The sequence below is a fragment of the Corvus kubaryi genome, unplaced genomic scaffold (genome assembly GCF_017639235.1).
Source record: "Corvus kubaryi isolate FWS band 111438036 unplaced genomic scaffold, C.kubaryi_AGA036_p1.0 37396, whole genome shotgun sequence".
Taxonomy (NCBI): Eukaryota; Metazoa; Chordata; class Aves; order Passeriformes; family Corvidae; genus Corvus; species Corvus kubaryi.
Genome location: NW_024581135.1, coordinates 28,175,861 through 28,200,174, shown reverse-complemented (window position 1 = coordinate 28,200,174; position 24,314 = coordinate 28,175,861). Strand labels below are relative to the sequence as shown.

Below are 24,314 nucleotides of genomic sequence, written 5' to 3'. Positions count from 1 at the left end.
AGGCCCTGAAAGGTAGGGTGAAATTTTCTTATATGCTGAACAGTTAAAGACTCTCACATTTATGTAAAACAGCAGAGAAGTCAGACAACACCACTGCATTGAACTTGGTAAGGTGGAAATGAATCACTTGAGTCAAGGACTTGTAGAACAAGGTGTCCAATAGCCAGCTACTGCCTCCTGTTACCTTACAAACATGGGGTAATGCACACTACTACCAGCATGATTCATCCTTGGGTTTTAGGTGGTTTACTGTCAGACAACAAGACCTTTTTCTTTATAGTACACACACAAAAGGCAAAAAGCAAATGAGAAAACAGAATGCTTTTCTTAGAAACTGCCTCATCTAAGGTGCTGGGGACTTAACTTTCCTAGCTCTTTAACAGAATTATAGCACAGCCTATAAATATTTGGCTTTTTAAACATAATATGATCAATATACATAATTTTCACAACTGATTCTACAAATAACATTTACAATAAAACTGCTTAACTTCTGAAAATTTAACAAGCTAATCAATGCCCACCAGGATACTGCAGATGAAGCAGTAACAAGCAAGTAAATACTATTTTTTCCATGAAAATAAGCTGATACTACTACAACCATCAGCCAGGCTACAGCTACATTATTGCATGACAAAGATACACACATTAACTACAGTTGGTACATTTTTCTTATTTATTCAAAAGCTAGTGGATGACAAAAAGGGTTAAAATGTTTTATACCACCTATTTATTACATGAACAAATACTTAATCCAAAGGGACTCATTTTACAAGCCCCTCTGTCCAAAAACCACACACAAATTAGTTTTTATACACAAATGTTTATTTCTCAAATAAACTTCCCCTTTAAACACAAGGAATGAAATCTAAATCTTCATAAAGATGGATCCAAAACAAAATCCCTCCAGTACATTGTAATCACTGTTTTGTTGGTCACTACTGGCTTTAACTGTTTAACATCAAAAAACAAGGACATATTTAAAAAATCATGCTACTGGATACCTAGCTCTGCCTCTGACCAGCTCTACACTGATCTCCAAAATTTTAAAATTTTACATCATGAAATCCAAAGCATTTAACTGAACAACAGCTGTGCATTAAACACAAACAACTGAACAAGAAGATTATAAGATGTAATCAAGTTCATAACGAATATAGGTGTTCTTTTCATCATTATAGATTCTTGGATAATGTGCTATCAGAGCATCCTGTGATCCAATGTAGATTGAATTATAGATCTTCCAATAAACATCTCTGACTTTTCTGGCAGGGTGAAACAAACCCTAGAAAACAGAAAAGAACAAAATGCAATAAAAGCTTGAAGTCCCAATGTCTTTTGTTGAATTTAATCAAGCACTGGAAAATAAGCATTTAATAAATGGGTAGAATATACAAGCTCCAGGAAAAAACAGTTCTATTTAATAACAGTATATACAAACAGTATTTGCAAGAATATACACTGGAAGAGACCTTCCCCCTCCTACTGACATCAGTATCTTCATGCTGAGGTCCCCGCACTGCAGAAGTGTGACATTTCCTACCTGCAACTTGCTACTAAAATGCTGGCACACCTTCTCTACACTGCCCTGCATTACCTTAATCCTTGCTCCCCACCTGTTAGGTGAGTTTTGATTCCATAGCCAACACAGCCACTGTTACGAGCAATTACACAGAAAAGGAGCCTTCAGATTTTAGCACCACATGCACATTTACAAAAGCTGAACTGCCTAGTGTTGATCTAGCAGTATAAATTTTAATCAAGGCTCTGTTTTATAGTGCTTCACTCTTCTAATCATCTCACTGTTTCTCTTGGCTAATGACAAATCATGACTATTAATCCTATCCTCTCATTTATTTATCTCACTGGTTACTTGTCATAACCCCTCCCACAGCTAATTTATTCCCCAGTCATTAGTTCACATCTTCAAAATTTGTGAGATGCTTCCAATTTAGAAATCAAAGTGCCAGGCTATTTTAGTCAACTGAAAATCTAATTACCTGCTCTTTCTACACAAGTTCTGTGATGTGATCACCTATCTCCCTACACCAAACCCTCTGTTTACTGTCTATTTCCATTATTCAAGTCCTTGGCACATAATATCATGTTTAAATAATACTTTGGAGACAAAAAGCCAGTTTTTCCTTTGCTGGAAATCATCCTCAGTTGACTTTTTTGTCTCCTGCAAAGAAGTCCTCCCTGACAACTGCTGTCTCTGCTGCCCCAGCACACACAAGGCCATACCTGTAAACAATACTGCAACATCCTGCAGGGCCCAATAGCGACTCTGAGGCCCTCCAGAGCCCCCATAACTGCCTGGATGACGTGAGGAGAGGTTTCAAACACATTAGGCCACACGTAATTTAACAAGTGATTAAGGGAATCTTCACAGCCGAACCCATAAACACCGAGGGACATATGCTGCACCACAGCACTGGCTGTCTGTCTGTGTACAAGATCCCTGCAAAGAGAACAATGGGCTATTAATAAAATAGACTTAGAAGCAACATGATTGGACAAGCATAGTGTTTATTTTCAGTTACACTTTTCTTGAAAGCACTAACAACATTTTTAAGCTATACTTACTGACAGCAAGAGGCAGAGTATCAAAAATTAATAAAGTGAAAAAAGATGTGAGTTTTCTGACAAATTACTGCACTCCAATTCCACAGAAGTACCAACAACAGAAATGATCAAAAGCAGTTTTAATGGAAGAAGTCTTGACTCACTGAAGATGCTTTTACAATTTTAATCTTCAGAATTATTAGTAAAATTGGAGCATATATAATCCAAATTGTTTGCAAGTAACAGCTTCCAAATTACGCTGGTCACTTAAAGCCTTCAGCAAACAAGGACAATATGCATATTTGCTATCGTTAACCATCAGGTATATACTTAAATATGACTATGGGTACCTGTACCACAGAAGAAGTGCACTCACCTGTCCATTAAAGCATCTTCAAGCAATGGTGTAACAGCATAAATGTAGTCTTTTCCCATCTCTCCAATGTATTCAAACAGGAAAGAAAGAGATTTTAACACACCATTCTGGACATTCAGTTCTGGAACTCTGTATTCATTCATGAGTGCAGGCAGCACTGTGAAAGGTGAGCATGTTTCAGCCACAATAGCAATTGCTACTGTAGTACATACTCTGTTCTGCCTTTCCTGTACTTTCAAGTTGTTCAGCAGGGTGGCCAATACATCGTGAGGTCTGGAAGAGACAACATGGGCATCCATGTCAATAGATCCAGTGAGGGCTTGGATAAAATTAGTTAAGCTTCAAACAAGTGGTAGAGAAACATGGCTTAGCCCTCATATAAAGTTGAGAGAACTGGGAAACAAACTGAACACTAAAAATGAAACACAAAACTATGGAACAGCTTAAGCATTTCTTTTCACAGCCAATATTTTTTACTTTGCCTAGACTTAGCTTTCTCCCTGCCTTCTGTTCCTCTTGCGAACTCTGGAGGGTAGCAGAGCCTCCCCACTAATACTCTGATCCCAGAGGCAATTACAGACTTGTAAAAAACCATAAGCATTGACAGAAATAGGTTATGTCCTGCACAGAGAACAGTCACAGCGCCCCTGGCTGCTTGCTCTATCTGCATTCAGTCAGTCATCAGTCACTTAAAGAATATGCATAATGGTGGTAACTGTGCTTCATTCCACAATGTGCTGACTTGCAGTATGACCTTAGTGGAAACAAACCTTTAAAAATCAATAAACTACTGATTTGGTGGGGGGGAGGAAAAAAAAAAAAAAAAGAGAGAGAAGATAAATTATTTAAAGGAGAGTTTATGAAATAATACAAAGAAGGTACTGAATGCAAATCACAGTATCAAAAATTCATGAGACAACAGCTCTCACCCCCAAGTAAGACTCTAATCTTATTAGTCCACAAATTTTGTTCAGAAGCCCAACATCCTACGTTACTGAAGAATACGTGACTGTATTCTTCAAAATGAGTAAAACCAAGTCTGCACATATAAAATGTAGAGAAGCTTGAATATTTCCCACCAGAAAACTAACAATCATCACTATGTTTGGTAACTGCGTGTAGAAGTGGATAAGCATTAAACCAACTTACCCAATAGCTTTTGCAATATAACCAAAAGTGTTCACTGTGGCTCTTCTGATAGCTTTCTTGTGAGCTTTTAGTAACTCAAGCAGTTCAAAGCAGATCCTCATCCATTCTCTTGCAGAAACATACTCTGCACCTCTGAAAGAGAATAAAGTGAGTTACCTCTTCATTCACGAAAGAAGTTTTTAAATAAAGCCACAAACTGCAGCACCTATTCATTTGCTATCAGAGGTAACTGCTTAAGCATTTCCTTTATTAGGTAATTCAACAGTCTAAGTATCTCAAGCTTTATGCACAACTTCAGAAATATCAAGAGATACAACACTAAATACCCTGATGCCATATCAAAGATTCAACTTGAGCTTTTGCTACAATAATTGCCCACACAGAAGGTTAGATATTTTATCATTACTCAACTTACCTGTCTGCAATACGCCCAACAAGATCAATACAATTTTCCTGTACTTTCTCATGTCTGTTCTTCAAAATAGGTGTCAGCCGTGGCAGCAGGTCTTTGATTGGTGGCGTCATCTTGTGCATACCTATTGAATTCAAAGAGGCACATTTAGTTTTATCATGGTTTTTTATTTTGCTCTTGAACAGCCAAGTAATCAATACAAAAACATACCTATAACATTCACAATAGCCTTAAGCGCTCCAAGTATGCTGCCCAGTACTTCAGGATATTCTTCACCCAGGTACTCATACAAAACAACACCCAAGTGTCCCATCAGTTTTTCCTACAACCAAGTAAAAAGAGTTAGAAGTTAATTTTTCCTTCTCCTCTCATTACTATGACCTGCTAGAGCACATCTGGAAGAGAAGCCCATACCTCTTGACAGGTCTTCATGACAACTGCAGTACGAGAGATCAGGTCAGCGGCCTGCTGCCTGACTTTGGCTGATTTGTTGTTCAAACGCCACAAAACTGTACCACAGATCTGTGGCAAGTAGGGTTTAACTCTTTTGCCTAGAGCATTAACCACTGTGCCAAAACCATTCAGCATCACAGAATCCTGAGGGTAAAAACAACAAAGGAAAATCAGACAACAACACTACATTTTAACTAAACTTGTCATAATCTAGAATTGCTTTTTAAATGCTAACATTCCAGAGATGCCTCTGGATTTCACTGATTAGAGCACTGACATCTAAAAAGGGATTCTAAAAATCTAACTTAGAAGCATACATTTCCATATAACTAACAGTGAGATAGCTTACAATTACAGTGAACCAAATACTCCAACAGCCTTGGCCATACCTCTGTTGTCTGTTCCTGGAAGGCGTACAAAATACCATCAATGAGCTGTTCTTCCAGTTTATGATCAATGTCAGCTGCCCCCAGATTTCCCATGATCTTCTCAATTGTTTCCATGACCATTTTTCTGTACTGCTCAGCCTCATCTTTCAGATCATCCACAATTCTAGAAATAATTTCTGCTGCTCCAACTTTATTTGCCAGCTCCACAGTTGTATCAACCAACTGAAACACAGAATTGTTAAATAAGCAAACATTGTTAAAATCTACTTTCTGCATCTTGAAAACAATTTCCCTAGTCTGAAGAAACACATTAAGCCCACTCTAAAAAACCTGTTTTTACCTTTAGAAACCCACCAGTGTTTTTAAGAACATAAATGAGGTGAAGCACCCCACCTTGCAACTGATGAAGAGTCATTCACAGATGTAAAATGTCGTGACAACCTCCTAAGAACCTGAAAATCATCTTAGCTACACAACTTCTAAATTGCTAGTACAAACAAAAATCAAGTTTCAGGACACAGACAAAAGTAAGTACCTAGTCTGAAAGAACATTCTAATTTTCTTCTACTGTAAATAATTTTCCAGCTAAAAAACTACCAAATATACCTGTCTGTAATTTCTTCTGTCCAGTGCCATTCTGTGCTGCCAGAAATGTTTGAAGAAAGGTGGCAAGATTTCTGTTTTAATGTAGTTTGCTTCAACACCATCCGTACCACAGCACTGCTTTACCACCTGACAGGAAATAAAAATCCAACAGTTTTAATTCTGTGTAGGGGTGCGGGGTGGGTGATTTGGGGTGGGTTCTTCTGCTTTTGTTTTAGATATTTTTTTTGCTTTTTATTTTAAGAAAAGGAAATACATACATATTCAATATCAATGGTAAACTATCATTCTGACATACCTTCAACACAATTTTTTTCATCTCTTCATCAGGAGACTGGAACTCTCTGATAAGAATTAGCATGACTTCTCTGGTGTAGTAGTTTGCATACTCGGCATCCATGAGTGGAATCAGGTAACCAATAGCCTTCAAAAATGCAGCCAAACCCTATTTGAATGCAAAATATATCTCTAATAAGTTACAGCAGGTACACATCCGTTTCAGTTCACACTAAAGAAAGTGGTTTAGATTTACCTTTCCTCTGTGTTGACGTATACCCTTCCACAAAGGCTTCAGGACAGAATCAAAGGACTCGATACCATAGGGAGTGGCTGCCTCAGCCAAAGCAGCAATGGCCAAAGCACTGATGGTGCGAACTTTCTGCTGCTCATCCACCAGCCCTGCAAGACAGTAGGGTTTAGCACCACTTCTTGTACTTATGTCTTAAGATCAAAATAGCAAAAATAGAGGAGGACTGTAAAAGGGATTAACTTATTTTCAGGAATACTGAACCACTATTCATCTTTAGTCATCTTTCAGAGTAAGCTGAAATGTTTCTCAGTGTCATAGCAACAACAAAACCAGGACCCTACTGTCACTGTGCCTTACTAAGGTACGAAAAATTTTCCAGATAAAAGTGGGTAAAAAAAACTTTGTCTGGGAAAGCAGAACTTACCATGTTCAATAATTTCAACCAAGCTCCGGAGATGAGGCAGGATAGCACAACCCATAAGAATAGCAATCTGCTGTACAATCTTGATGCCAGTGTGCCTGGCCTGCCAGGACTTTTTGCTTTTACAGACAGCTTTCAAGAAGGGCAACAGAGAAGGAATGCCCAGAGCAGAAGCAACAACAGCAAAGGCTCGAGCTGTTGTATTTCTGACATATTCATCCATGTTATCAATATCAGGTCGCATTGTGGAGATCATTGTTGCCAAACCAGCAGCCTGCAGCACAAAACACAAAACACACCAACTGGATTTAAGAACAGCACAGTTAATTGTTCTGCCATGCCCACAAACATGCAGTTATATGTAAGCTAACTCAGTGCTTTAATAAAGGATGGAGTTTTACCTTAGCCAAGTTTGAAATAATTTCTCTGCCTTCCACTCTAGCATAGTAGTCTTCATCGATCAGCAGTGGTTCAATGACGACAAGGATCTGAAAAAGATACAACAAATTAATATTTCCTTTTATTAACACTTTCTATAGTATTTCTAGCCCTACTAGAATCCATGACACAGAGATTATTCCATTAATTCAAACTTAAAGCCTTATGATGATCAGAAAAAAATTAGATCTATTACATTGTTTTTAGTCTCTTAAGGACATGGTCTGAAGACACTACCTAGATCAGCTAAGGTCCTTCCCAAATATGCATATATCATATTTACATCATGCCTCAATACTATAAAGACTACGCTCCAATCACACTACAAAAACTTAAAAGTTTGGCTTCAGAAATATGAAAGACAATTATGTTTAAAAAAATTGTATCATCCTCTTCTGATGTGCACAAAAAATGCAGAAAGAGCAAATCAGATGAAATAGGAAACTGCAACAGACCTTGTGTACGTATGGTCGGACCAAGTCATCCAATTTGTACAGAATTCTGTCGATGACTTTGACAAGCAAGTGACGCTCCTGATCTTCGAGTGTTGGTGACATCAGCAGAGGCAGAATCTGATTGAACAACGGCCCTGCTCCGAACTCCCGAGCTTTATCAGTAATTTGCCGCAACGCAGCCTAAACAAAACCAGAAAACCTGCCAGTTAAACTAAGGAAACAACACTGAACAATCATAAACCAGATACTAACCAAGTTACAATGTAACTGACTATATCCACAGGCTTCCAAGTACTTGCCCCAACCACTGCAAAATTATTTCAAGCCATTTTATGCTGATCTGTTTAAGCACAAATGTGTGATGACAAACACTGTGTTGTTAGTGCCCAGGTGTTCAGTTTTTAAGAAGAGCATGCTTCTGAGCTAATACTGGCTCCATCTGGAAAGTAACTTTACAGCATTTGCATCCAGGCAGCTTAGTGCTTGGTCAGTTTAGAGCATTTGCAGAAAAGACTGCTATTATGCTGCCTAATGCTTATGGCCAAAACTTAAGTAAGAGCTACACTAAGTAGCTAATTCAAGTGTAACAAACAAATCCAGAAATTACAAAGGCCTGTAAGCAAAACACGCTATAAGCCCAGTTTCTCATAACTGTAAAAAAAAAATTACACAAGCCCTACGCCATTTAGTGACTGACATTACTGTCTAAAGAGCAGCAATACTAAATTATACTGAATTACAAAAAGCCACACAGATATAGAAGAGAAAGAAAGTAAGCACTAAACAGGGTGTGCTGTTTTGGCTGGAATAGAGTTGATTTTCTTTACAGTCACTAGTATCAGGCTGCGTTCTGGATTTGTGCCGAAAACAGTGCTGATAACACAGGAATGTTTAGTTACTGCAGAGCAGGGCTTACACAGAGTCAGGGCCTTTTCTGCCTCTCAACCCACCCCACTACTGAGAAGTCTGATTGGCACAAGAAATTGGGAGGGGACCCAGCCAGGACAGCTGGCCCAAACTGCTCAAAGGCATGCTCCACATCATATGGCACCATGCTCAGCATGTAAGCCAGGGGGAAAGCTGGCCAAGGATCACTGCTAGGGACTGCCTGGGCATCCCTTGGTTGATAGTGAACAAGTGTTTTCCATCTGCATCACTTGTTTCCTTGGGGTTTGTTTCTTTTTTCTTTTTTGGCCTTTACTACTATTATTATTATTAAATTCTTATCTCAATACACAAGTTTCCTCACATTTGTTCTTCTGATTCTCTCCTTCATCCCACTAGGGTGAGAGGGGGAGAAGCAAACAGCTGTGTGGGGTTTAGTTGCCAGTTGGGGTTAAACCATAATTGATACCAAACCTTAGGAGATTATCTTCAAGAGAATCCCACAGATCACTGAAGCTAAACTTGAAAACAATCACTAATTTTTGAAAAATGAGATTACATAAACGTATCTGACAACTGATCTTACCTTTCGCATGGGAGGTGTGCCATTCTTTATTTTCAGAAGTAATTTCATTATTTTTCTCTCCTTCTGTTCCTCAGGACTCAGAGTTGATTCATCAACATCAACCTACAAGTAATTCCAGACAAATAAATGGGCATTACTACATAATCAAAAGAAAGCAGCGAAGTTAAATCAGCATGAGTGAAATCTACTTTACCAGCAGCTTGTCAAAGTACTGGATATCATCTGGTTTCAGGAACGGCAGGTTGCCAGATGGCTGGTCATTAACGCTCTTCATAGTGCGGTCCTCTGTCTGCATGTGGAATCCTGTCATACCCCCCAGGGGGGTTGGAGTTGCTGTGAGCTTCCGGGCAGGAGTACGGATGGGCACGTAACCAGCCGGGGGAGGGAGAACCTAAGGAAGGAAGAATAAAATTCATTTTTAATTGCAACAGATATAAAATGAGGAAGCCACTAAATACTAAACATCACTTGAAGTTGTAGCTTTCACTTTATTTGTTTGGGGATTTGTGTGTTATGGCATACAACAGATCCCATGTTCACAGCAATACAAACTCACCCTGACTGCTTGTATTTGCACTTATCCTGTACTGACAACATTTCACAAGAAAGCTCACTCCTGCTTGCAGAATAAATTGTGAAGTCTCCAAGGATTAAAGCAGCACTTCAATAATTGTATCAACATAGTATACTTGCTGTTCCAGGATTTGTGACCCTCTTCCATGTTTGTCTATGTCTGGAGTTGATATTTCTGTTAGTCAATACAGAGTACATTTCTGGCCTTGGCAGGCATTTCCAACACTGAGAAGCACAATAGTGATTTGCCTGTGAGATCACCTTCAGACCTCCCCTTTCTAAGGGATTTACAATAAATCAGTCACCAAGTCAAACAAGTGTGTACAATCAATAATCAATACTTACTGTGAAACCTTCTACTTCTGGGGGGGCAGGGGAAAAAAAAAATCAATAATCCCTGGTAAGAAAAATACTTCATCATGGTCTGCTGTATTGTAATCCAGATGAATTACCTTATATCCTTCTGGAAACATAGCATCCAACTCCTCATCAGAAAGTGGTCTGTTTCTCTCATCAATTTCCCTCTCCCATCGCCAAGCCTGCAGCTGTTCAGGAGTCATGCTCATGATGTGACCTATATTCAAATTAAAAAAAAAAAAGCATTTAAAAAAATCCTTTGTATACAGAAGCAGATGACTTGTTTATTTAACTTTTAAGTACTCTCCTGAGTCAAAGTTCCCATAGCAGTTGAATTCCATAGCCAATAACATATCAAACTTTTACAGAGCGTTTTATCAATTTTTTTACCAACTACACTGAACAGCAACAGACATGTAACCTTAGTCTCAATTCCCCTCCAAAACTGAGTTGCTGTGGACATTACCACAAAAATAGTAACTGAGCATACACTGACTGCTTTCATACATGCAGGAGAGCATGCTGGGCCAAAGTCTGTTTCAAAACACAGCACAAAAGAAATGCTTCATTCCCAACAAAACAAAGTGAAGCCTTAGGCAAGGGACTGAGCTTACCTGGTGTAGGAGTTGCCATGTTCATAGCTGGTGTACCGATGGGTGTTTTGCCAGGTGTCAGAACAGGAGTGCTGCCACCCATCTGGCTCGCAGGCGTTTCATCCCAGCGTGATTTCCTTTTGCTTGCTCCTGGGGTTGGTGTCTCACCTATGGAGTCACCACCTCTATCTGTACGAGGTGTCTCAGCCCATCCACTGCCATGGCCCGGAGTATCTAAGGAAAAACAAACCCAATTTTCTCAGAAAGCTGAACAGTATATACTCCAACTATATTATCAATATTCAAATCTGTTTTCAGTATCAAATTAACAAACAGTATGCAAAAGGTAAAGACTACTTTGGTGAACATTGAAAAAACACAGGCATTACACTAAAAATATCCAATAGAAAACTTTGTTTTATGAAAAAGTGTCATCTTCCTGCTGAACCTTAGCATAAAAAGGTAAGATTCTAAAAAAAAAAAAAAAAGAAAGTACTCAGATATTCTAGGAATTGAACGAAGTACTCCATGTACTCCCTTGATAAAAGCACTAGGTAACAAGTGTTTCACCATTCTCTGACACAAGAGCCAAATTCAAATTAGGCAGATGAGAAAATGCTTCCAAAATTTGTTTTAATGACAACCTCTACAAAAAACCAAAACCATTCCGAAACAACACACACAAACATATTATGAAAGGTAATACAACATGTGCTCCTTTACTGTGTCCTTTGCACATTAAAATCCTAACCTGCAGCAGTCATTAGATATGACAAAACTTTGATTCGATTTTTGAGCCGAGATGGTTTCACGGATGCCAGTTAAGCACAGGCAGAACCCAAAGCTACACTCAGACAAGAACAACTCCCCACATCAACCACTAGATGTCAGAATAGAATTGTCTTGCCTGGCTTCTGAACTCATTGTTTACTCAAAGTGAAAAAAACCCAGTACAATCAACCATTCGAAACTTATTAAGCACCTCCCAGTTAGCCAGCAATACCTCTTTCTGTTTTGGGTGTTTCATCCCACCGATTTTTCCGTGCACTGGAAGTGGCGCCTCCATGGCCTGGTGTTGCATGACCGGGCGTGTCCCGGCCGGGTGTTGCAGCTCCTGCTGGGGTATGACTGGGAGTCGGATCCCAGATTTTTGAACCTGGGGTGGCACCTGGAGTTTCGCTGCCCTTTGCACGGCCTGGAGTTTCATCCCATCGCAGAGATGGGGTGTGTCCAGGAGTCTGTACAAGACAAAACCGAAAGGATCAATATCTCATACTCTACAGTAAAAGACTGCTAGTTGTTCTCAAGTACAGTAAGAAACTTCTGACGCTCAAGAGGATTAGCACTAATAAAGTCTTCTGTAGACAGCTGATGAGCACTAGGTCATTACCTCTGCTTGATCCCAACTGGACAATTTTTTAGGTGTAGCACCAGGAGTCTGATCAGCTGTCTGATCCCAACGCCGTTTGCGTTTTGAAGGTGGCTGAGAAGCGGCTCCATTGACGACTTTAAGCTCTCCAGCTTTAGCTTTTTCAGCTAGTTGTTGCCTAATTTCCCTCTGTTCAAGAGCACAAAAAAAACCACCATAAGAACTCTTCAAACTATACTTTTTAAAAGAGCTTTTTCAGGATTATCATATCTTTTTATGGGTTTTTTTGAGCTTTTGTTCAAATAACCTGCAATCAGCTACTGCTTTCATTTGAAGGCCACTCTTTTTTCAAATTCTTCTACATTGACAGAGCAGCTGTGTTTGAGGGGCTGCTTTTAAACTGATTTTCCAATACAAGCCATTCTTGCAGCAAATACAAACACAGAGAATTTTTAAAGCTATCAGTTTCTGTCACCTATAGGTATAGGCCTTAAGACCATTACGATTCTGCTTCAAACAAGAGCCACTTCAGTAAATTAAAGGTGGATGACTTAGAAAATATGTCCACATGAGGTACATCCCATGACACAGAAAAGCCCTGAGATTCTTATTTAAAATCCTGAGACGATATTGCTAAAACAGCACACTAACCCAGACTGTTTTGCACTCATCAATGGATGCATAAGCAGTAAGACTGTCAAAATTATGAACTAGTTCCTCAATTAAGGTAAGACAAATCAATGTTAGAAGTCACTGGAACTACAAGGTCTTGCTCCAATTAACAAGATGGTACTGTAGGTATTACACAAGAAATCTGTTTATATTACCAATATCTTTTTACCTATTAAAATGAATTTTAAAGCACGTTTTTGGTTTTTCTCCTTTTTTTTTTCTCTCTAATATTTAAAAGCAAATGCCCATCTTATACCAGATATTAGTACTGCAACATCTGCTGTAGGTACATCACCAAAAGCCTTTTAAAACCTCACTGGCTTCCCTGTACACAGAGCTCACAAAAACAAACATCTGACACTGAGTAATTCTCAGTCACTGTTAGATTTTGTCTGTCCTCTGAAAGAACAAAAACAAACAAGAGAAAGTCCAAGTACTACAAAAAAAAAATCCAGATTAAAATATATTGAGACTATTTTTCCCTGCATTGCTTAGGTATTACATAGAACAGATGTTTTTTAGAACTTTCATTTTTAAACTCTACTGATTTTCAACATATGAAGAACATGATTTTTCCAAAGAAATGGGCTTTTAAGTCAAGACAAAGTCAACAGAATTTATGTTCCCACTTTCCTAACATGCTTTCAAAGGCTGTAACGTGAAACTCAGTCCAAGTGGAAAACCCTTCCCTCCACGCACCTCTTCTTTTGTTAAATGCTGTTCACGCATAACATCCATGTATGTTCTGGCATTCATTTTAGGGTCTGGAGTCTTCCCTCCTGCAGAAGAGAACAGCAACAGGAATGGAGCACAATGAGTACAGGATAAGCAGAAACTATGGACTTCTACTGTCCTGCTCTAGCATTATATTATTCCATGATCATTTAATTTTACTTTTTGATCGAAAATTTTTAAAATTACATGTATCTTACGTTTATTCAGTTTGCTGATCAATTTAACCTGTTTGAACACAAACATAACTACTGCAGTTTCAAACAAATATTTTAAAGCCGATAAAAATGATAAAATGACAACACAGTTAAGAGTCTTCAGAAGTGATGGGTTCCTGGGTTGCTAATCCGGAATACGTACACTTTCGTGCCTTTGTCTCCATCAGCAGTTCTGACTTCAAGCAGCAGAATAGAAGCCTAGAAAATTATCTCTTTACCATTAGTAACACTTTGGAAAGATATTTATAATCAAAACATTACCTTGTGTAAGCTGTTAAATCCTACTTGTTATCTGACTATAAATAACTATTGCATACCTAAGTAATGTTTAAATTGTTTTATCATAAAGACCCATTTATAAGTTTGACAAATCTGGACATGTCTCACAGACCTTCTAGTGTCATATTGTAACAGGGCTTCATTAAAAATAAAACAAAATAAAAAACCCCAAAATACTGTTTGATGACACTTTCCCCCTCTTTTCTTCTCAAGGTACACTTGTGATTGGGAGCTGAATGCAATACAGTACATACACCACCACAACAATACTCACAGGTAATGGGTTTTGTACACCATATGTTGTTTTATGCTCTGTATCTTGCATTAATTAAATTTTTAAATACTTTAAAAGAAGCCCAACTTTATAGAAATGAGACTTGTCAAGAAAAACACTTTTCTTTAAGAAAAATGTGCAGATTTGCTATACGAGTGGTATAGCTATTATACTTCAGGGAAAAAAATAAACTTCTTAAACATTTCTATGCTGAAGATCACTGCCCAATTGGCTGTGTCTTTCTGACACTAGCTTTGATAGGACTTTCCTTTGGAATACTTTTTCACCATAATCTACACAGGATGTGTTGAACTGCACCCTTAAGAATGCAGACAGGACTGGCATATAGCAGTACTGCTGTAGGAAAGAAATTAAGGACAGTTAGTATGGGCCTGTGAATTCTGACAATACATGTTTATATCAATTACAATTAAGCAAGTAAAATAATTAATATCCCTATTAATTCATGCAGGCTGAAATTCTCATTTGTAAAACCTGCAAAATAGCTACTAATTTTAAGCCAACAGGCACCTTATTGCCACATGTGAAACTCACTCACCTGAAGAAAATTTCTGTCAGACCCACTAACACCCCTTCTCCTGACTTTCATTCTAAAATTATCAGAACAGACTTGAACTATTAATAGTATCAAAGTCTTATATATGCTTTTGTTTCTTTTAGCTATACCACCTAAAATTTACATAGGATGGTAAGAATTAGGTGCTCTACTAGCATTTCAAAAGCAGTAACCCTGTAAATCTATAACTTGGAATGAAAACTATCAAGGTACTGAATGAATCTGAGCACTCAATACACAAGTTGTTCAAAGTATAACGCACAACCCAAAACGAAATGAAAATAGAAACCTTTAACCCTTTGTGTTTCTATGGCAATGGCTCATTGACAATTTTCTTGTCCTTCTACCTGGAAAGAAAACTCGTATTATAAAGATGAAGAATATGGCATCTAAATTTTCAACCAAATCTCTATGAAAAGGGGATGTTTAAAACAAAACTAAGTTTATAAGCATGCCAACAGAAATCAAAGGGCTAAAGACAATTAAAGACAAAAATTTCATAAAGGGTATAGAAAAGCCAAGATAAATTACCATCTGCAAAAGGATCAAGACGCTCAGGGGAAATTATCATCATCCGCCTGTGCTTTTTGTACTCATCTTCCCGATCTGCAATCTTTTGAGGACGGTGTTCTGCAAAAGGATCATACTAAAAACCAAGAAAGCCCGTTAGTCACATATTTATGAAGACCAATACAGAAAGTGTCTGATACTGTATTCATTTTCAGTATTATTAAAAAAGACCTAAATTATATTTTGCCTCAACTATGCAGGAACATCAAAACACTATACCAACTTAAATTTTACTTCTGTAACTAGAACTTTCATTTTTTTTTAACACAGAACTTATGAAATCACTTCTGCAAAAATTTGCTATTTTAAGAATTTATTCACTTGTTACCAAAGCATTTCATGCTGTTGACCTTTCCCATTCTTTTTGCAGGGTGACTTAGCTCTACCTCTTGTGCTTTTAAATTTTACAGAAAAATACTCCAGGCGCATAAAACTTAAGTGATTACATTTTCCTTAAAAACCGGAAGTATAAAGGTCATGAAGTTTCCCAGTTATTTTAATTTAATGAAGTATCTGACTTCAGTAAAAAAAGAATTCAATAGTTTAGTTTCTACATTCATGTTGGCTTTAACATGCACAAGTGCCAATCTTTAGCACCCTGTGGAATTCCAAACTAAAGCAGTAACAAGCTTAATTTAATTAAAGCAAAATTTAATTAATATACATCTCATATTTCCAGAAAACAAGACCTGTTATTGATTAACACTTCTTTTTCCCCATGCCTACAACAGTATTTTACTGTGCCTTCAATTAAGATGTACCTGTTCAGTAGACTGTGGTATGTCATTAAGCAATGCCACTGGAGCATGGTACCCTGGCTTCTTCTGGCCGAGCAAACTTGTGGAAGGGTAGTCATCATCATCCTGTCAGTAAAGACATGGTGAATTTGTGATGCTCATATTGTATTTAGATAAACTAACACCAAATGTACATGCTGTGGTCACAGAAAAGATGAAAATGGACAAGTAGAGTAGTTAATTCCAAGTTTTCACAAGCTTTCTCACATAGGTCTTATTATTCCCAAACTGCTGACTCAGATAAACCCGCTCATATCACTAAGCAGGCTCAAGTAGTCTTCAATATGCTACATTTAATCAAGTATGCTATCTACACTAATTAGACAAGAAGTCTGTATTTCATATGAGCCCTACCATTACAGTTCCCACGTTGGCATGTGAGAACTGGTGAGAGATACTCAAACTATTTTTCTTAGAAGTCATATACATATATGGAACAAGACTTAATAGCCCTATAAAAAAGCTTCAGAAACAGTGGAAAATTGAGAGATAGAATTCATGTTATTTTAGCTGTACTTACTCACAACAGCAATACAAGCACTTGCTTTTGTTACTTCTTCATATTAAAGTCAGTTTCTATTCAATTATTTACAGCAACCCAAAAGAAAAACTGCTCATAAAACTATGAAATTTTTTCAGTGAGCCACAGAGTGATGGAAATTTTTAATTAAGGCATCCTTAGAAGTCTATAGATGACACAAGTACATCACTAAAAAAACACTCCATGTATTAATTAGTACTAAACAATCTTCCTCATTCCTAGAAATGAAATTCTCTCGGTGTAAGATATATTTATGTATTTATTATTTGAACTATAGCCTATGAATTTATGATTTGAACTGCAGACTCTGACTGCTCCTGCAACTGAAAATATGATCAAATGTTTAACAATAGAAATTAACATATCTTACAAGCAGGATACATAAGGAGAACACAGTATCATGAGAAAGCCAATTCTTAAAAATAGCTCTGAAATTTGAACCAGAAATCTTAAAACAGTTTGTTGGCTGAAGTTTTATTAGATTTTTTTACCGTCATTTGTAATCCTGGCAGCAATAACAGAACAAAGTTAATTATTCCAGTCAAGGCTAACACTGAGTACCAGGCCACAACTTGTTGCCTTCTGCTTGGGCCTACAAGGCTCTCAAAGCACAACTCATGAAGTACAAAGCCAGACTTGGAACTGCAGCCCTGCCAAGAAGGAGTTCAGGGAACTGGTGGAGGAGAGGCTGGACATGACCCAGCAATGGGCACTCACAGCCCAGAAAACCAAACGTGTCCTGGGCTGCATCCAAAGCCCTGTGGGCACCAGGGCAAGGCAGGGGATTCTGCCCGTCTGCTCTGCAATCCCACCTGGCACACTGCATCCAGCTCTGGGGGCCCCAGCACAGGAAGGACAGGGACCTGGTGGAGTGAATCCAGAGGAGGCCACCAATATGATTAGAGGAATGGAGAATCTCTCCTTTGAGGGAAGGCTGAGAGTTGGGTTTGTTCAGCCTGGAGAAGAGAGGGCTTTGGGGTGACCTAACTGAGGCCTTCCAGTAGCTGAAAGGAGCCTACAAGAAAGCTGGAGGGGGACTTTTTCCACCAGCATGTGGTCACAGCACATGGGGGAATGGCTCCTAACTGAAAGAGAGTAGGTCTAGAGTGGATATTAGGAAAATAATTATTTTCTGTGAGGGTGGTGAGGCACTGGCACAGGTTGCTCAGAGAAGCTGTGGATGCCCCATCCCTGGAAGCATTCCAGGCCAGGTTGGATGTTGCTCTGAGCAACCTGGTCTAGTGAAAGGTGTCCCTGCCCAAGGCAGGGGGGTTGGAACAAGATGATCTTTATGGCCCCTCCAACTCAAACCATTTTATGATTATAAGCTTCCCAGGTAAGATATATTGGGTCCAATATGGCTTTAATAACAACTGTTTTTACTTCAAGCAACTGCAACTAAAAATTTCTCAAAATCAATTCTGAAATACTTATATTGCATGCCATAAACAAACAAAACACGTAAAATCACTTACATCTTCCAATTCGGTTGCTGCAATAGAAGTGACATATCCAGCAAATCTGCTGTCGCTGCCACCATAAATTTCTTGATCATAATATCCTGTGGAATCAAGGCCTACTCCTTGTGCTTCATCGAGAGCAGGCTTTTTTCCTTGAATTTCTCGAATTTGTGCTTCGATATCTAGGGTAAAGCCACACACACAAAGAAGTCTTGTTACACATACATACAAGATGTAATACTCATGTTACTATGTACAGCAAACCAAGTTTTTATTCCCAACCTAAGATTATCACTAAAGTAATAAACATGTATGACACACAAAACTATAAAATCATCATTCATAAGCTGGTATTCATAAACAGCTTTTCCTCAATGATCCAGCACAGACTACATAAATTGTATGGCCCAAAGCAAACTATTTAACTCAGTGTTACCATATCTCATCTTCCGACAGAGGTAGCAGAGAAGGTAATTTACACCACAGCAATATTTCTCAACACTACACTAACAAAACCTTTTCACAACAAATGTAATCCCCTCATTAAAAAAAGCCTTTCACAATGTTATCACCAATTTTGCTAATTTAAACAACTCTCTTCAAAAGAACTACTGCACAAGTTCTCAAAACAGATTTAATAAAAGAGAAATTGTAAAGCTGTGCTATCTTTTAATAAGTAAATAAAAAACCCAACCCTAATATGCCACTGGGTAACAAGTTAATAAAAACTCCCAAAACTTAGGACCAGTTTCTTTTCACTTTGGCAGCTCAAATGTTATTTACCCATCATTATTCCTGCCTGCACCACCATCTTTGAAGACTTTACTATTCTTCTGGATAACAAACATCCTTCAAACAAGACAAATGGGAGCTTTGTCATTCTTGTAGTGTGTCAGGATCTGACTCTAATCAACTCTGGTGGCCATCTTTGACCACAGAAATTTGGTACTTTCAGAAAGAACATTAACTTCTTAGTCCAAAAAACAAGGAACAAAATTAAACCATGCCTTCCTCCCATCCGTTGTAATGCAACAAGAAAATAAATTGCAGTAATCCAACTACCTTCAGCAAATGTAACTGTAGGTATACTGAGGCACAGCTAACTGTAAAAATTATTTCTGTTTTCATGCAAATTTTGAGCTAATAGATATGGAAAGACAATTATCCATACAATGTAAATTTCACTAGATCAAACAATTACTTTAATGGCCAAGAAGACACCCAAGAGTTGCATTTCATGGCTGCAAAGAATACAAAGGATCATGCTTGAGAGGAAGAACTGGATTACAAAGTCTCAAAAGACCCTTTCATCATCAGTAATTCTGTGATTCACCCTCTCCCACTTGAAGTGGTACTGCCTGCTACATTAACTTAAAGGAAATTTGTCAATTTACAAAAAAGCTACAGGAAATGTTGTTCACAAATAATCTTGAATCCTGGCTATTCAATAGTTGTTTACTACTGTTGCTCACTTCTCTTTTCAGGATGAATAGATTTGACACGTTTTTCCCACCAAGTCATCTTGCAAAAGACACTATACAGTGTTATGCAACACCTGCTAGGAAACCTGACAAAAAATAAGAATACTTTTTTTATAAAGCTAAGATTATTACTAATGCAAATTATTGGATCAGAATGGCTTAGTTTAAAAGTTTCAACTGTCAACACTGCAAGCTTCAACCTTAATGTCACAGCTGGGTCCTTTTCTTATCACAGACTGCCACTAACCAAAAAAAAGAAACCCAACAAACAACAACAACCAACCACAAACCCACTGTAAGCCAAATTATGTCTCTGGTACAAAGGCGTTTTCTAGGGAGGCAATTCAACAGTTTTACCTGACAAATCTCTGCCCCATAGCTATGAGTGAGAACAGCAGGACTAAGTGTTCACTTAGTCAGAAAGAAACACTGACTTCATGTAAAGCACCGTATTCACTGGCAGCAATTCCTGCACTGCTTTAGCAAGGAAAACCAGCAGAAATGTATTTCTGAACTCAGCCAGAGTCCCACACACAGAAGATATACCCTAAATGCTGATAAGGAGAATCTTGCTCCAGCCACATCAAACTTCTGCAGCTTTCTAGAGCAGAGTAACCTGGACAGTCACGTCTGTGTTACAGAAACTCGTGATGCCTTAAGTTCATGAGAAGCTGAAACCTCACAAAAGCCTTATACTGCTGACCATGAGCACCTCCTGAATCCTGCCTGTGGGTACATCCTGTTCCCTCTAAAATTCTGCACAGCCCAGAGGATTGCTGTAAGTCCAGAACTTGGGACACATTGTTCTCCAATGTGTTAGTTCCGGGAGAAGCAGTAGGAAGAAATTACCGCCAAATTAGGGATCTTTCTCTTGCCCACAGAGGTCTCTGCCTTCAGAGGTGCTTACAGTGTCCTCCTCTTAAGATATTCCACTTTTGTGGAATCATCCTATGGCATGGCTATGGAGCCAGTGCAACTCAAGTATCTTCTCCACACATTTTTTTGTTATTTCTGTTTCCTCCAGAGAGCAGACGAAGCTCCTGATTCCTTTTCCAGCCTGGTGCATTGCAGTACTGGAGTGGAAGGGAACACCTGAAGCTTCCATCTCTACCAAGGACAACACTACCAGCACTGGGTCGGTGCTTTTAGAGTACACCACCACCATTTCCTTTATTTCCAAAGAGCAGTTACAGGAACAACAAACACCCTGCCTCTTCAGTAGGACACAAGGGCCTGACTGAACATCCATAGTTGTAACCAACTTCAACATGAAACAAAGCCTACAGATCTTGCCTACAGGATCATCCTGCCTTTCCATCACCTGTTCACTGAATCAACCTGACCTACAGCTCGAACACATAACACACTAGGCAAGCACCCTGCCCTGCATGATGGGCCACAAAGATTTGCTTGTGCATGGCCTCCCACCTTTACTATCACCAAGAGAGTTAAGTAAAACAGTTGTGGGATTTCTGCAGTAAAAGTATTAATACAAAAATATTTTACTGTTGATAGTTCTTACCAACACTTAACATACTAAGGCCTTGTCCTCTATTTTTAAAACAGCTATACTTAATGAAGAGGGTAGAGGTCTCATTTATTGTCGGCCTTCTCCTTTAAATTACAGGGATTACATCTGTTGGCAGGGTAAGAAGCATTCTCATTTTCCTACAGCAAAACCTGCTGGGTTATCTATACCAAAAAACAAAGTCTGCATAGGGTCAACAAACCTTACTGATGGCCACCCTAATTTTCAACTAATGCCACACAGCCTCCAGGTGCCAGTTTAAATGAAGCACTCTAGAGAGAACACCCATCTGACATGAACAAAACCCCCTAAACCAGGAGGCCTGTAGCCACAGGCAGCCTGGCTGCCAGTTCAGAAAGCATTGCATATTTAGATGGAAAATGCTATTTTAACATTCAACATGTGTTTATCTTCCTTGAGTTAACTGGCACTTTCTTGAAAAGGCTCACACCGTATTTAATAAAGCTCTGTAATAAAAAGCAAATTAAGAAAGAGTAGTCACAAAGCTTAAAGATACATTGTGCAGAGCAAACTACCTGTTTAATGACTTAGTCAAGCAGGACGTAACAGAAGCTTCATTCACAAACAGAGAAACAGGAGAGGGAGTGGGACATAGGGAAAAAGAAGAGGAGGAATATAATATTCTACTGATAATTCCTTTTCTGTATTTTACTCTATTATTTATATATTTTGGGATTTTAGAAGAAGTAACTTTAACGTGCAGTTGATTTGAAACATACCATAAATGCTGAATTATTAGTCAACACATGTAAATTCGAAGCCTCTGAACATCCAGCTCACAGACGAGCTTTCTCAAAGTATCTGCTCCGTTACCACACATGTAGTTCTACTCTCAACATTAAAAAAAGAAGCCCCTGTGCTGGAGAGGTATTTTACAGAGTAAACAGGTTCTGTGTTTTCATGTCTTATCATATTTTTGCACATTTAGCTTGCCCTTGTGTGGATTATTTTTATCTCCTTTAGCACTTTTACACATATTAAGTCAATTATGTTTGAAGATCTCTGTTCTTTTCTGAGCAAGAAAAGAAATTTAAATTAAAAACGACCTTCAACAGCATTGAAAGGTGAAGCACTTATTGAAGTTTTCTAAGCTGACACTTAAAACTTTACTTTTCAGCCTCCAACAGACTTCCCATTTAACTGTAGTTCCCCGTAGCTGACACAACCTCGAACTGTTTTGATGCTTCTTTCAAGTTGTGTCTTGAACACATCAATCAGTAAGTATTTAACAAACAGTACAAATATATCAAAAATATTTCAAGATGATTTAGTAACAAACAACTCAATTTGAAAGATTAGTGAGGAACTGAAAAAAGATAGGATAGAACTCGGAAGCAAAATAATCAAGCTGCTTAGCTAATGCCTCCATGCTGGGAAAGACCCTTACATGATCATGCCCTGTCATACACATTTTTACTTAACTACCCTCCCCCTTAAAACCTGTTCTGATACAACACTAATCAAAACACATCCAACTGGAAGCACGTCAGTGTTTTCACTGAAGTCAGTGCATCACCATTTCCTGCAATAAATAAGCAATTTCAGCTTGGGGGGGAAAAAAAAACCAACAAAACAAACCTCGACAATTCTACTATTTTAGTACAAAAATCTCTTTAGATAGTAGAAAAGGCAGAGCACTGTGATGGGTAATACTCACTTGGGTAGTATCTCACACAACCCTTATGCATGTCACAGCATACAAACAAAGCACAGGACAACTTCTGTAATAATATAAAAATACCCTAGAATTCTTAAAAAAAAACCCCTTCAAACTAAGTTTTAAAAAAAAGTAAGGAAAACAGTTTAAGCTTTTCTTCATCCCTAAGGTCAGATGAGGTCTGCAATGTTAAAAGAATACATTAACCCCACTTCCACGGGAGATGATGGCTCTCCATCTGAAAAGCTTTTTCAGTGCAAAATGGAAAAAAAAAAAAAAAAAAATCCTAAAAGACAATTAATACCTGGGTGCCCTGCCTACCTCACAGTGCACAACCACCATCCAGAGGTAGTTTTCAATTAGTGAATTACGGATATAAATTAAGACAAAACACAGCAGACCACCTATCGTACACAGAAACACAAGTGAAAAACCCCAAAGCAAAAACACAGAAGCAGCGTAATTTTACAAATTATTCTCCGTTGCCTGAAGATACTTAAGCGCAGGGCAAGCCGCAGTCAATGCCCACAAAGACAGCTTTGATTCACACTGAGAAGAGCTGGAAGCAGCAGTGCACACAGGCACACGGCACCTTCGAGAAGAACACCCCGCCTGAGAAAGCCCTCACTCGGTAAATCGCTCAGAAAGCCGCTTTGCTACGTAGACATTCGGCCGGCAGGAAGTTGTGTAAAATGGCAGCTCAAATGCTCCAGACCTCACGCTCTTTCCCCTCCTTCGGGGCACTTTTCTCAGCAAGCACCGCGGCGGCTCAGTATCAGCTCGGCCGCGCCGGCTTCCAGCGGGCAGCACCCGTCCTCCCGCCCTCTCCGCCCCCCCGTTTACCGAGGCCGAAGGGCTCGGGCAGGGGAATAAGCGTGCGCTGCCGCCACTTCTGATGCGAAACTCGCATCAGCACCGCGGCGTTTCCACCGAGCACCGGCCGCGGCCCGCTGGGCGGAAGGAGGCCGGGGGCGGGGAGCTCAGAGACCGCGCTCCCCCGCACGGGCCTGGCCGCCGCTCCGTCCCACACCAGCACAGCGAGAGCTCCCCCTCATGCCCGTCCCCCGCCCGACCCGGACACGGCGCTGACGAGCGCAGCCGCCATTACACACAGGCCCGGCCCGCCCGGCCCCCGCCCGACGAGCCGCGCCCGACGCTGCCGGGAGCCGGGGAGAAACACAAGCAGCGGGAAATATCCGAGTGCGGCCCCAGCGGGAGCGGACACGCGGCCTTCCGTGGTATTTTTACCTTCGTGGGTCTTGGCGATCTTCGCCATTTTGTGTAGCGCCAACGACGCCGAGGCGGAACTGGCGCGCCCCGCCGCTTCCGCCACACGGGGCCGCCAGAGCCAGCA

At 39.3% G+C, this 24,314-nt stretch overlaps 1 protein-coding gene across 3 annotated transcripts; it reads right to left on the bottom strand.

Moving 5' to 3' along the window:
• Positions 1–662: 662 nt before the first annotated feature.
• Positions 663–24,314, bottom strand: SF3B1 (splicing factor 3b subunit 1). Of its 3 annotated transcripts, XM_042040653.1 has the most exons (25): positions 24,209–24,313; positions 18,289–18,455; positions 16,237–16,338; positions 15,437–15,551; positions 13,525–13,604; positions 12,175–12,342; positions 11,788–12,022; positions 10,806–11,018; positions 10,287–10,408; positions 9,455–9,652; positions 9,262–9,363; positions 7,791–7,970; positions 7,299–7,385; positions 6,901–7,171; positions 6,480–6,625; positions 6,246–6,392; positions 5,951–6,076; positions 5,345–5,566; positions 4,917–5,099; positions 4,713–4,824; positions 4,506–4,626; positions 4,091–4,222; positions 2,942–3,214; positions 2,245–2,461; positions 663–1,285 (listed from the first exon to the last, which is right to left on the bottom strand). In XM_042040653.1, the coding sequence occupies exons 1-25, from the start codon at positions 24,234–24,236 to the stop codon at positions 1,127–1,129; spliced, it is 3,906 nt and encodes a 1,301-aa protein (XP_041896587.1). In that variant the 5' UTR covers positions 24,237–24,313; the 3' UTR covers positions 663–1,126. The 3 variants fall into 3 exon arrangements, with proteins under 3 accessions (XP_041896587.1, XP_041896589.1, XP_041896590.1); XM_042040655.1 differs by lacking the exons at positions 18,289–18,455; positions 24,209–24,313 and adding an exon at positions 13,918–13,973; XM_042040656.1 differs by lacking the exons at positions 663–1,285; positions 2,245–2,461; positions 2,942–3,214; ... (15 more) ...; positions 11,788–12,022; positions 12,175–12,342 and adding an exon at positions 13,918–13,973 and having other exon boundaries at positions 13,524–13,604; positions 24,209–24,314.

Excerpts from the sequence above, each read along its gene's own strand:
- SF3B1 (XM_042040653.1), bottom strand. The coding sequence starts at position 24,236 with ATGGCGAAGATCGCCAAGACCCACGAAG. Across the intron at positions 9,364-9,454 it reads AGTACTTTGACAAGCTGCTG|GTTGATGTTGATGAATCAAC; the intron begins GTAAAGTAGATT and ends AATTACTTGTAG. Across the intron at positions 7,172-7,298 it reads TTATTTCAAACTTGGCTAAG|GCTGCTGGTTTGGCAACAAT; the intron begins GTAAAACTCCAT and ends TTTGTGCTGCAG.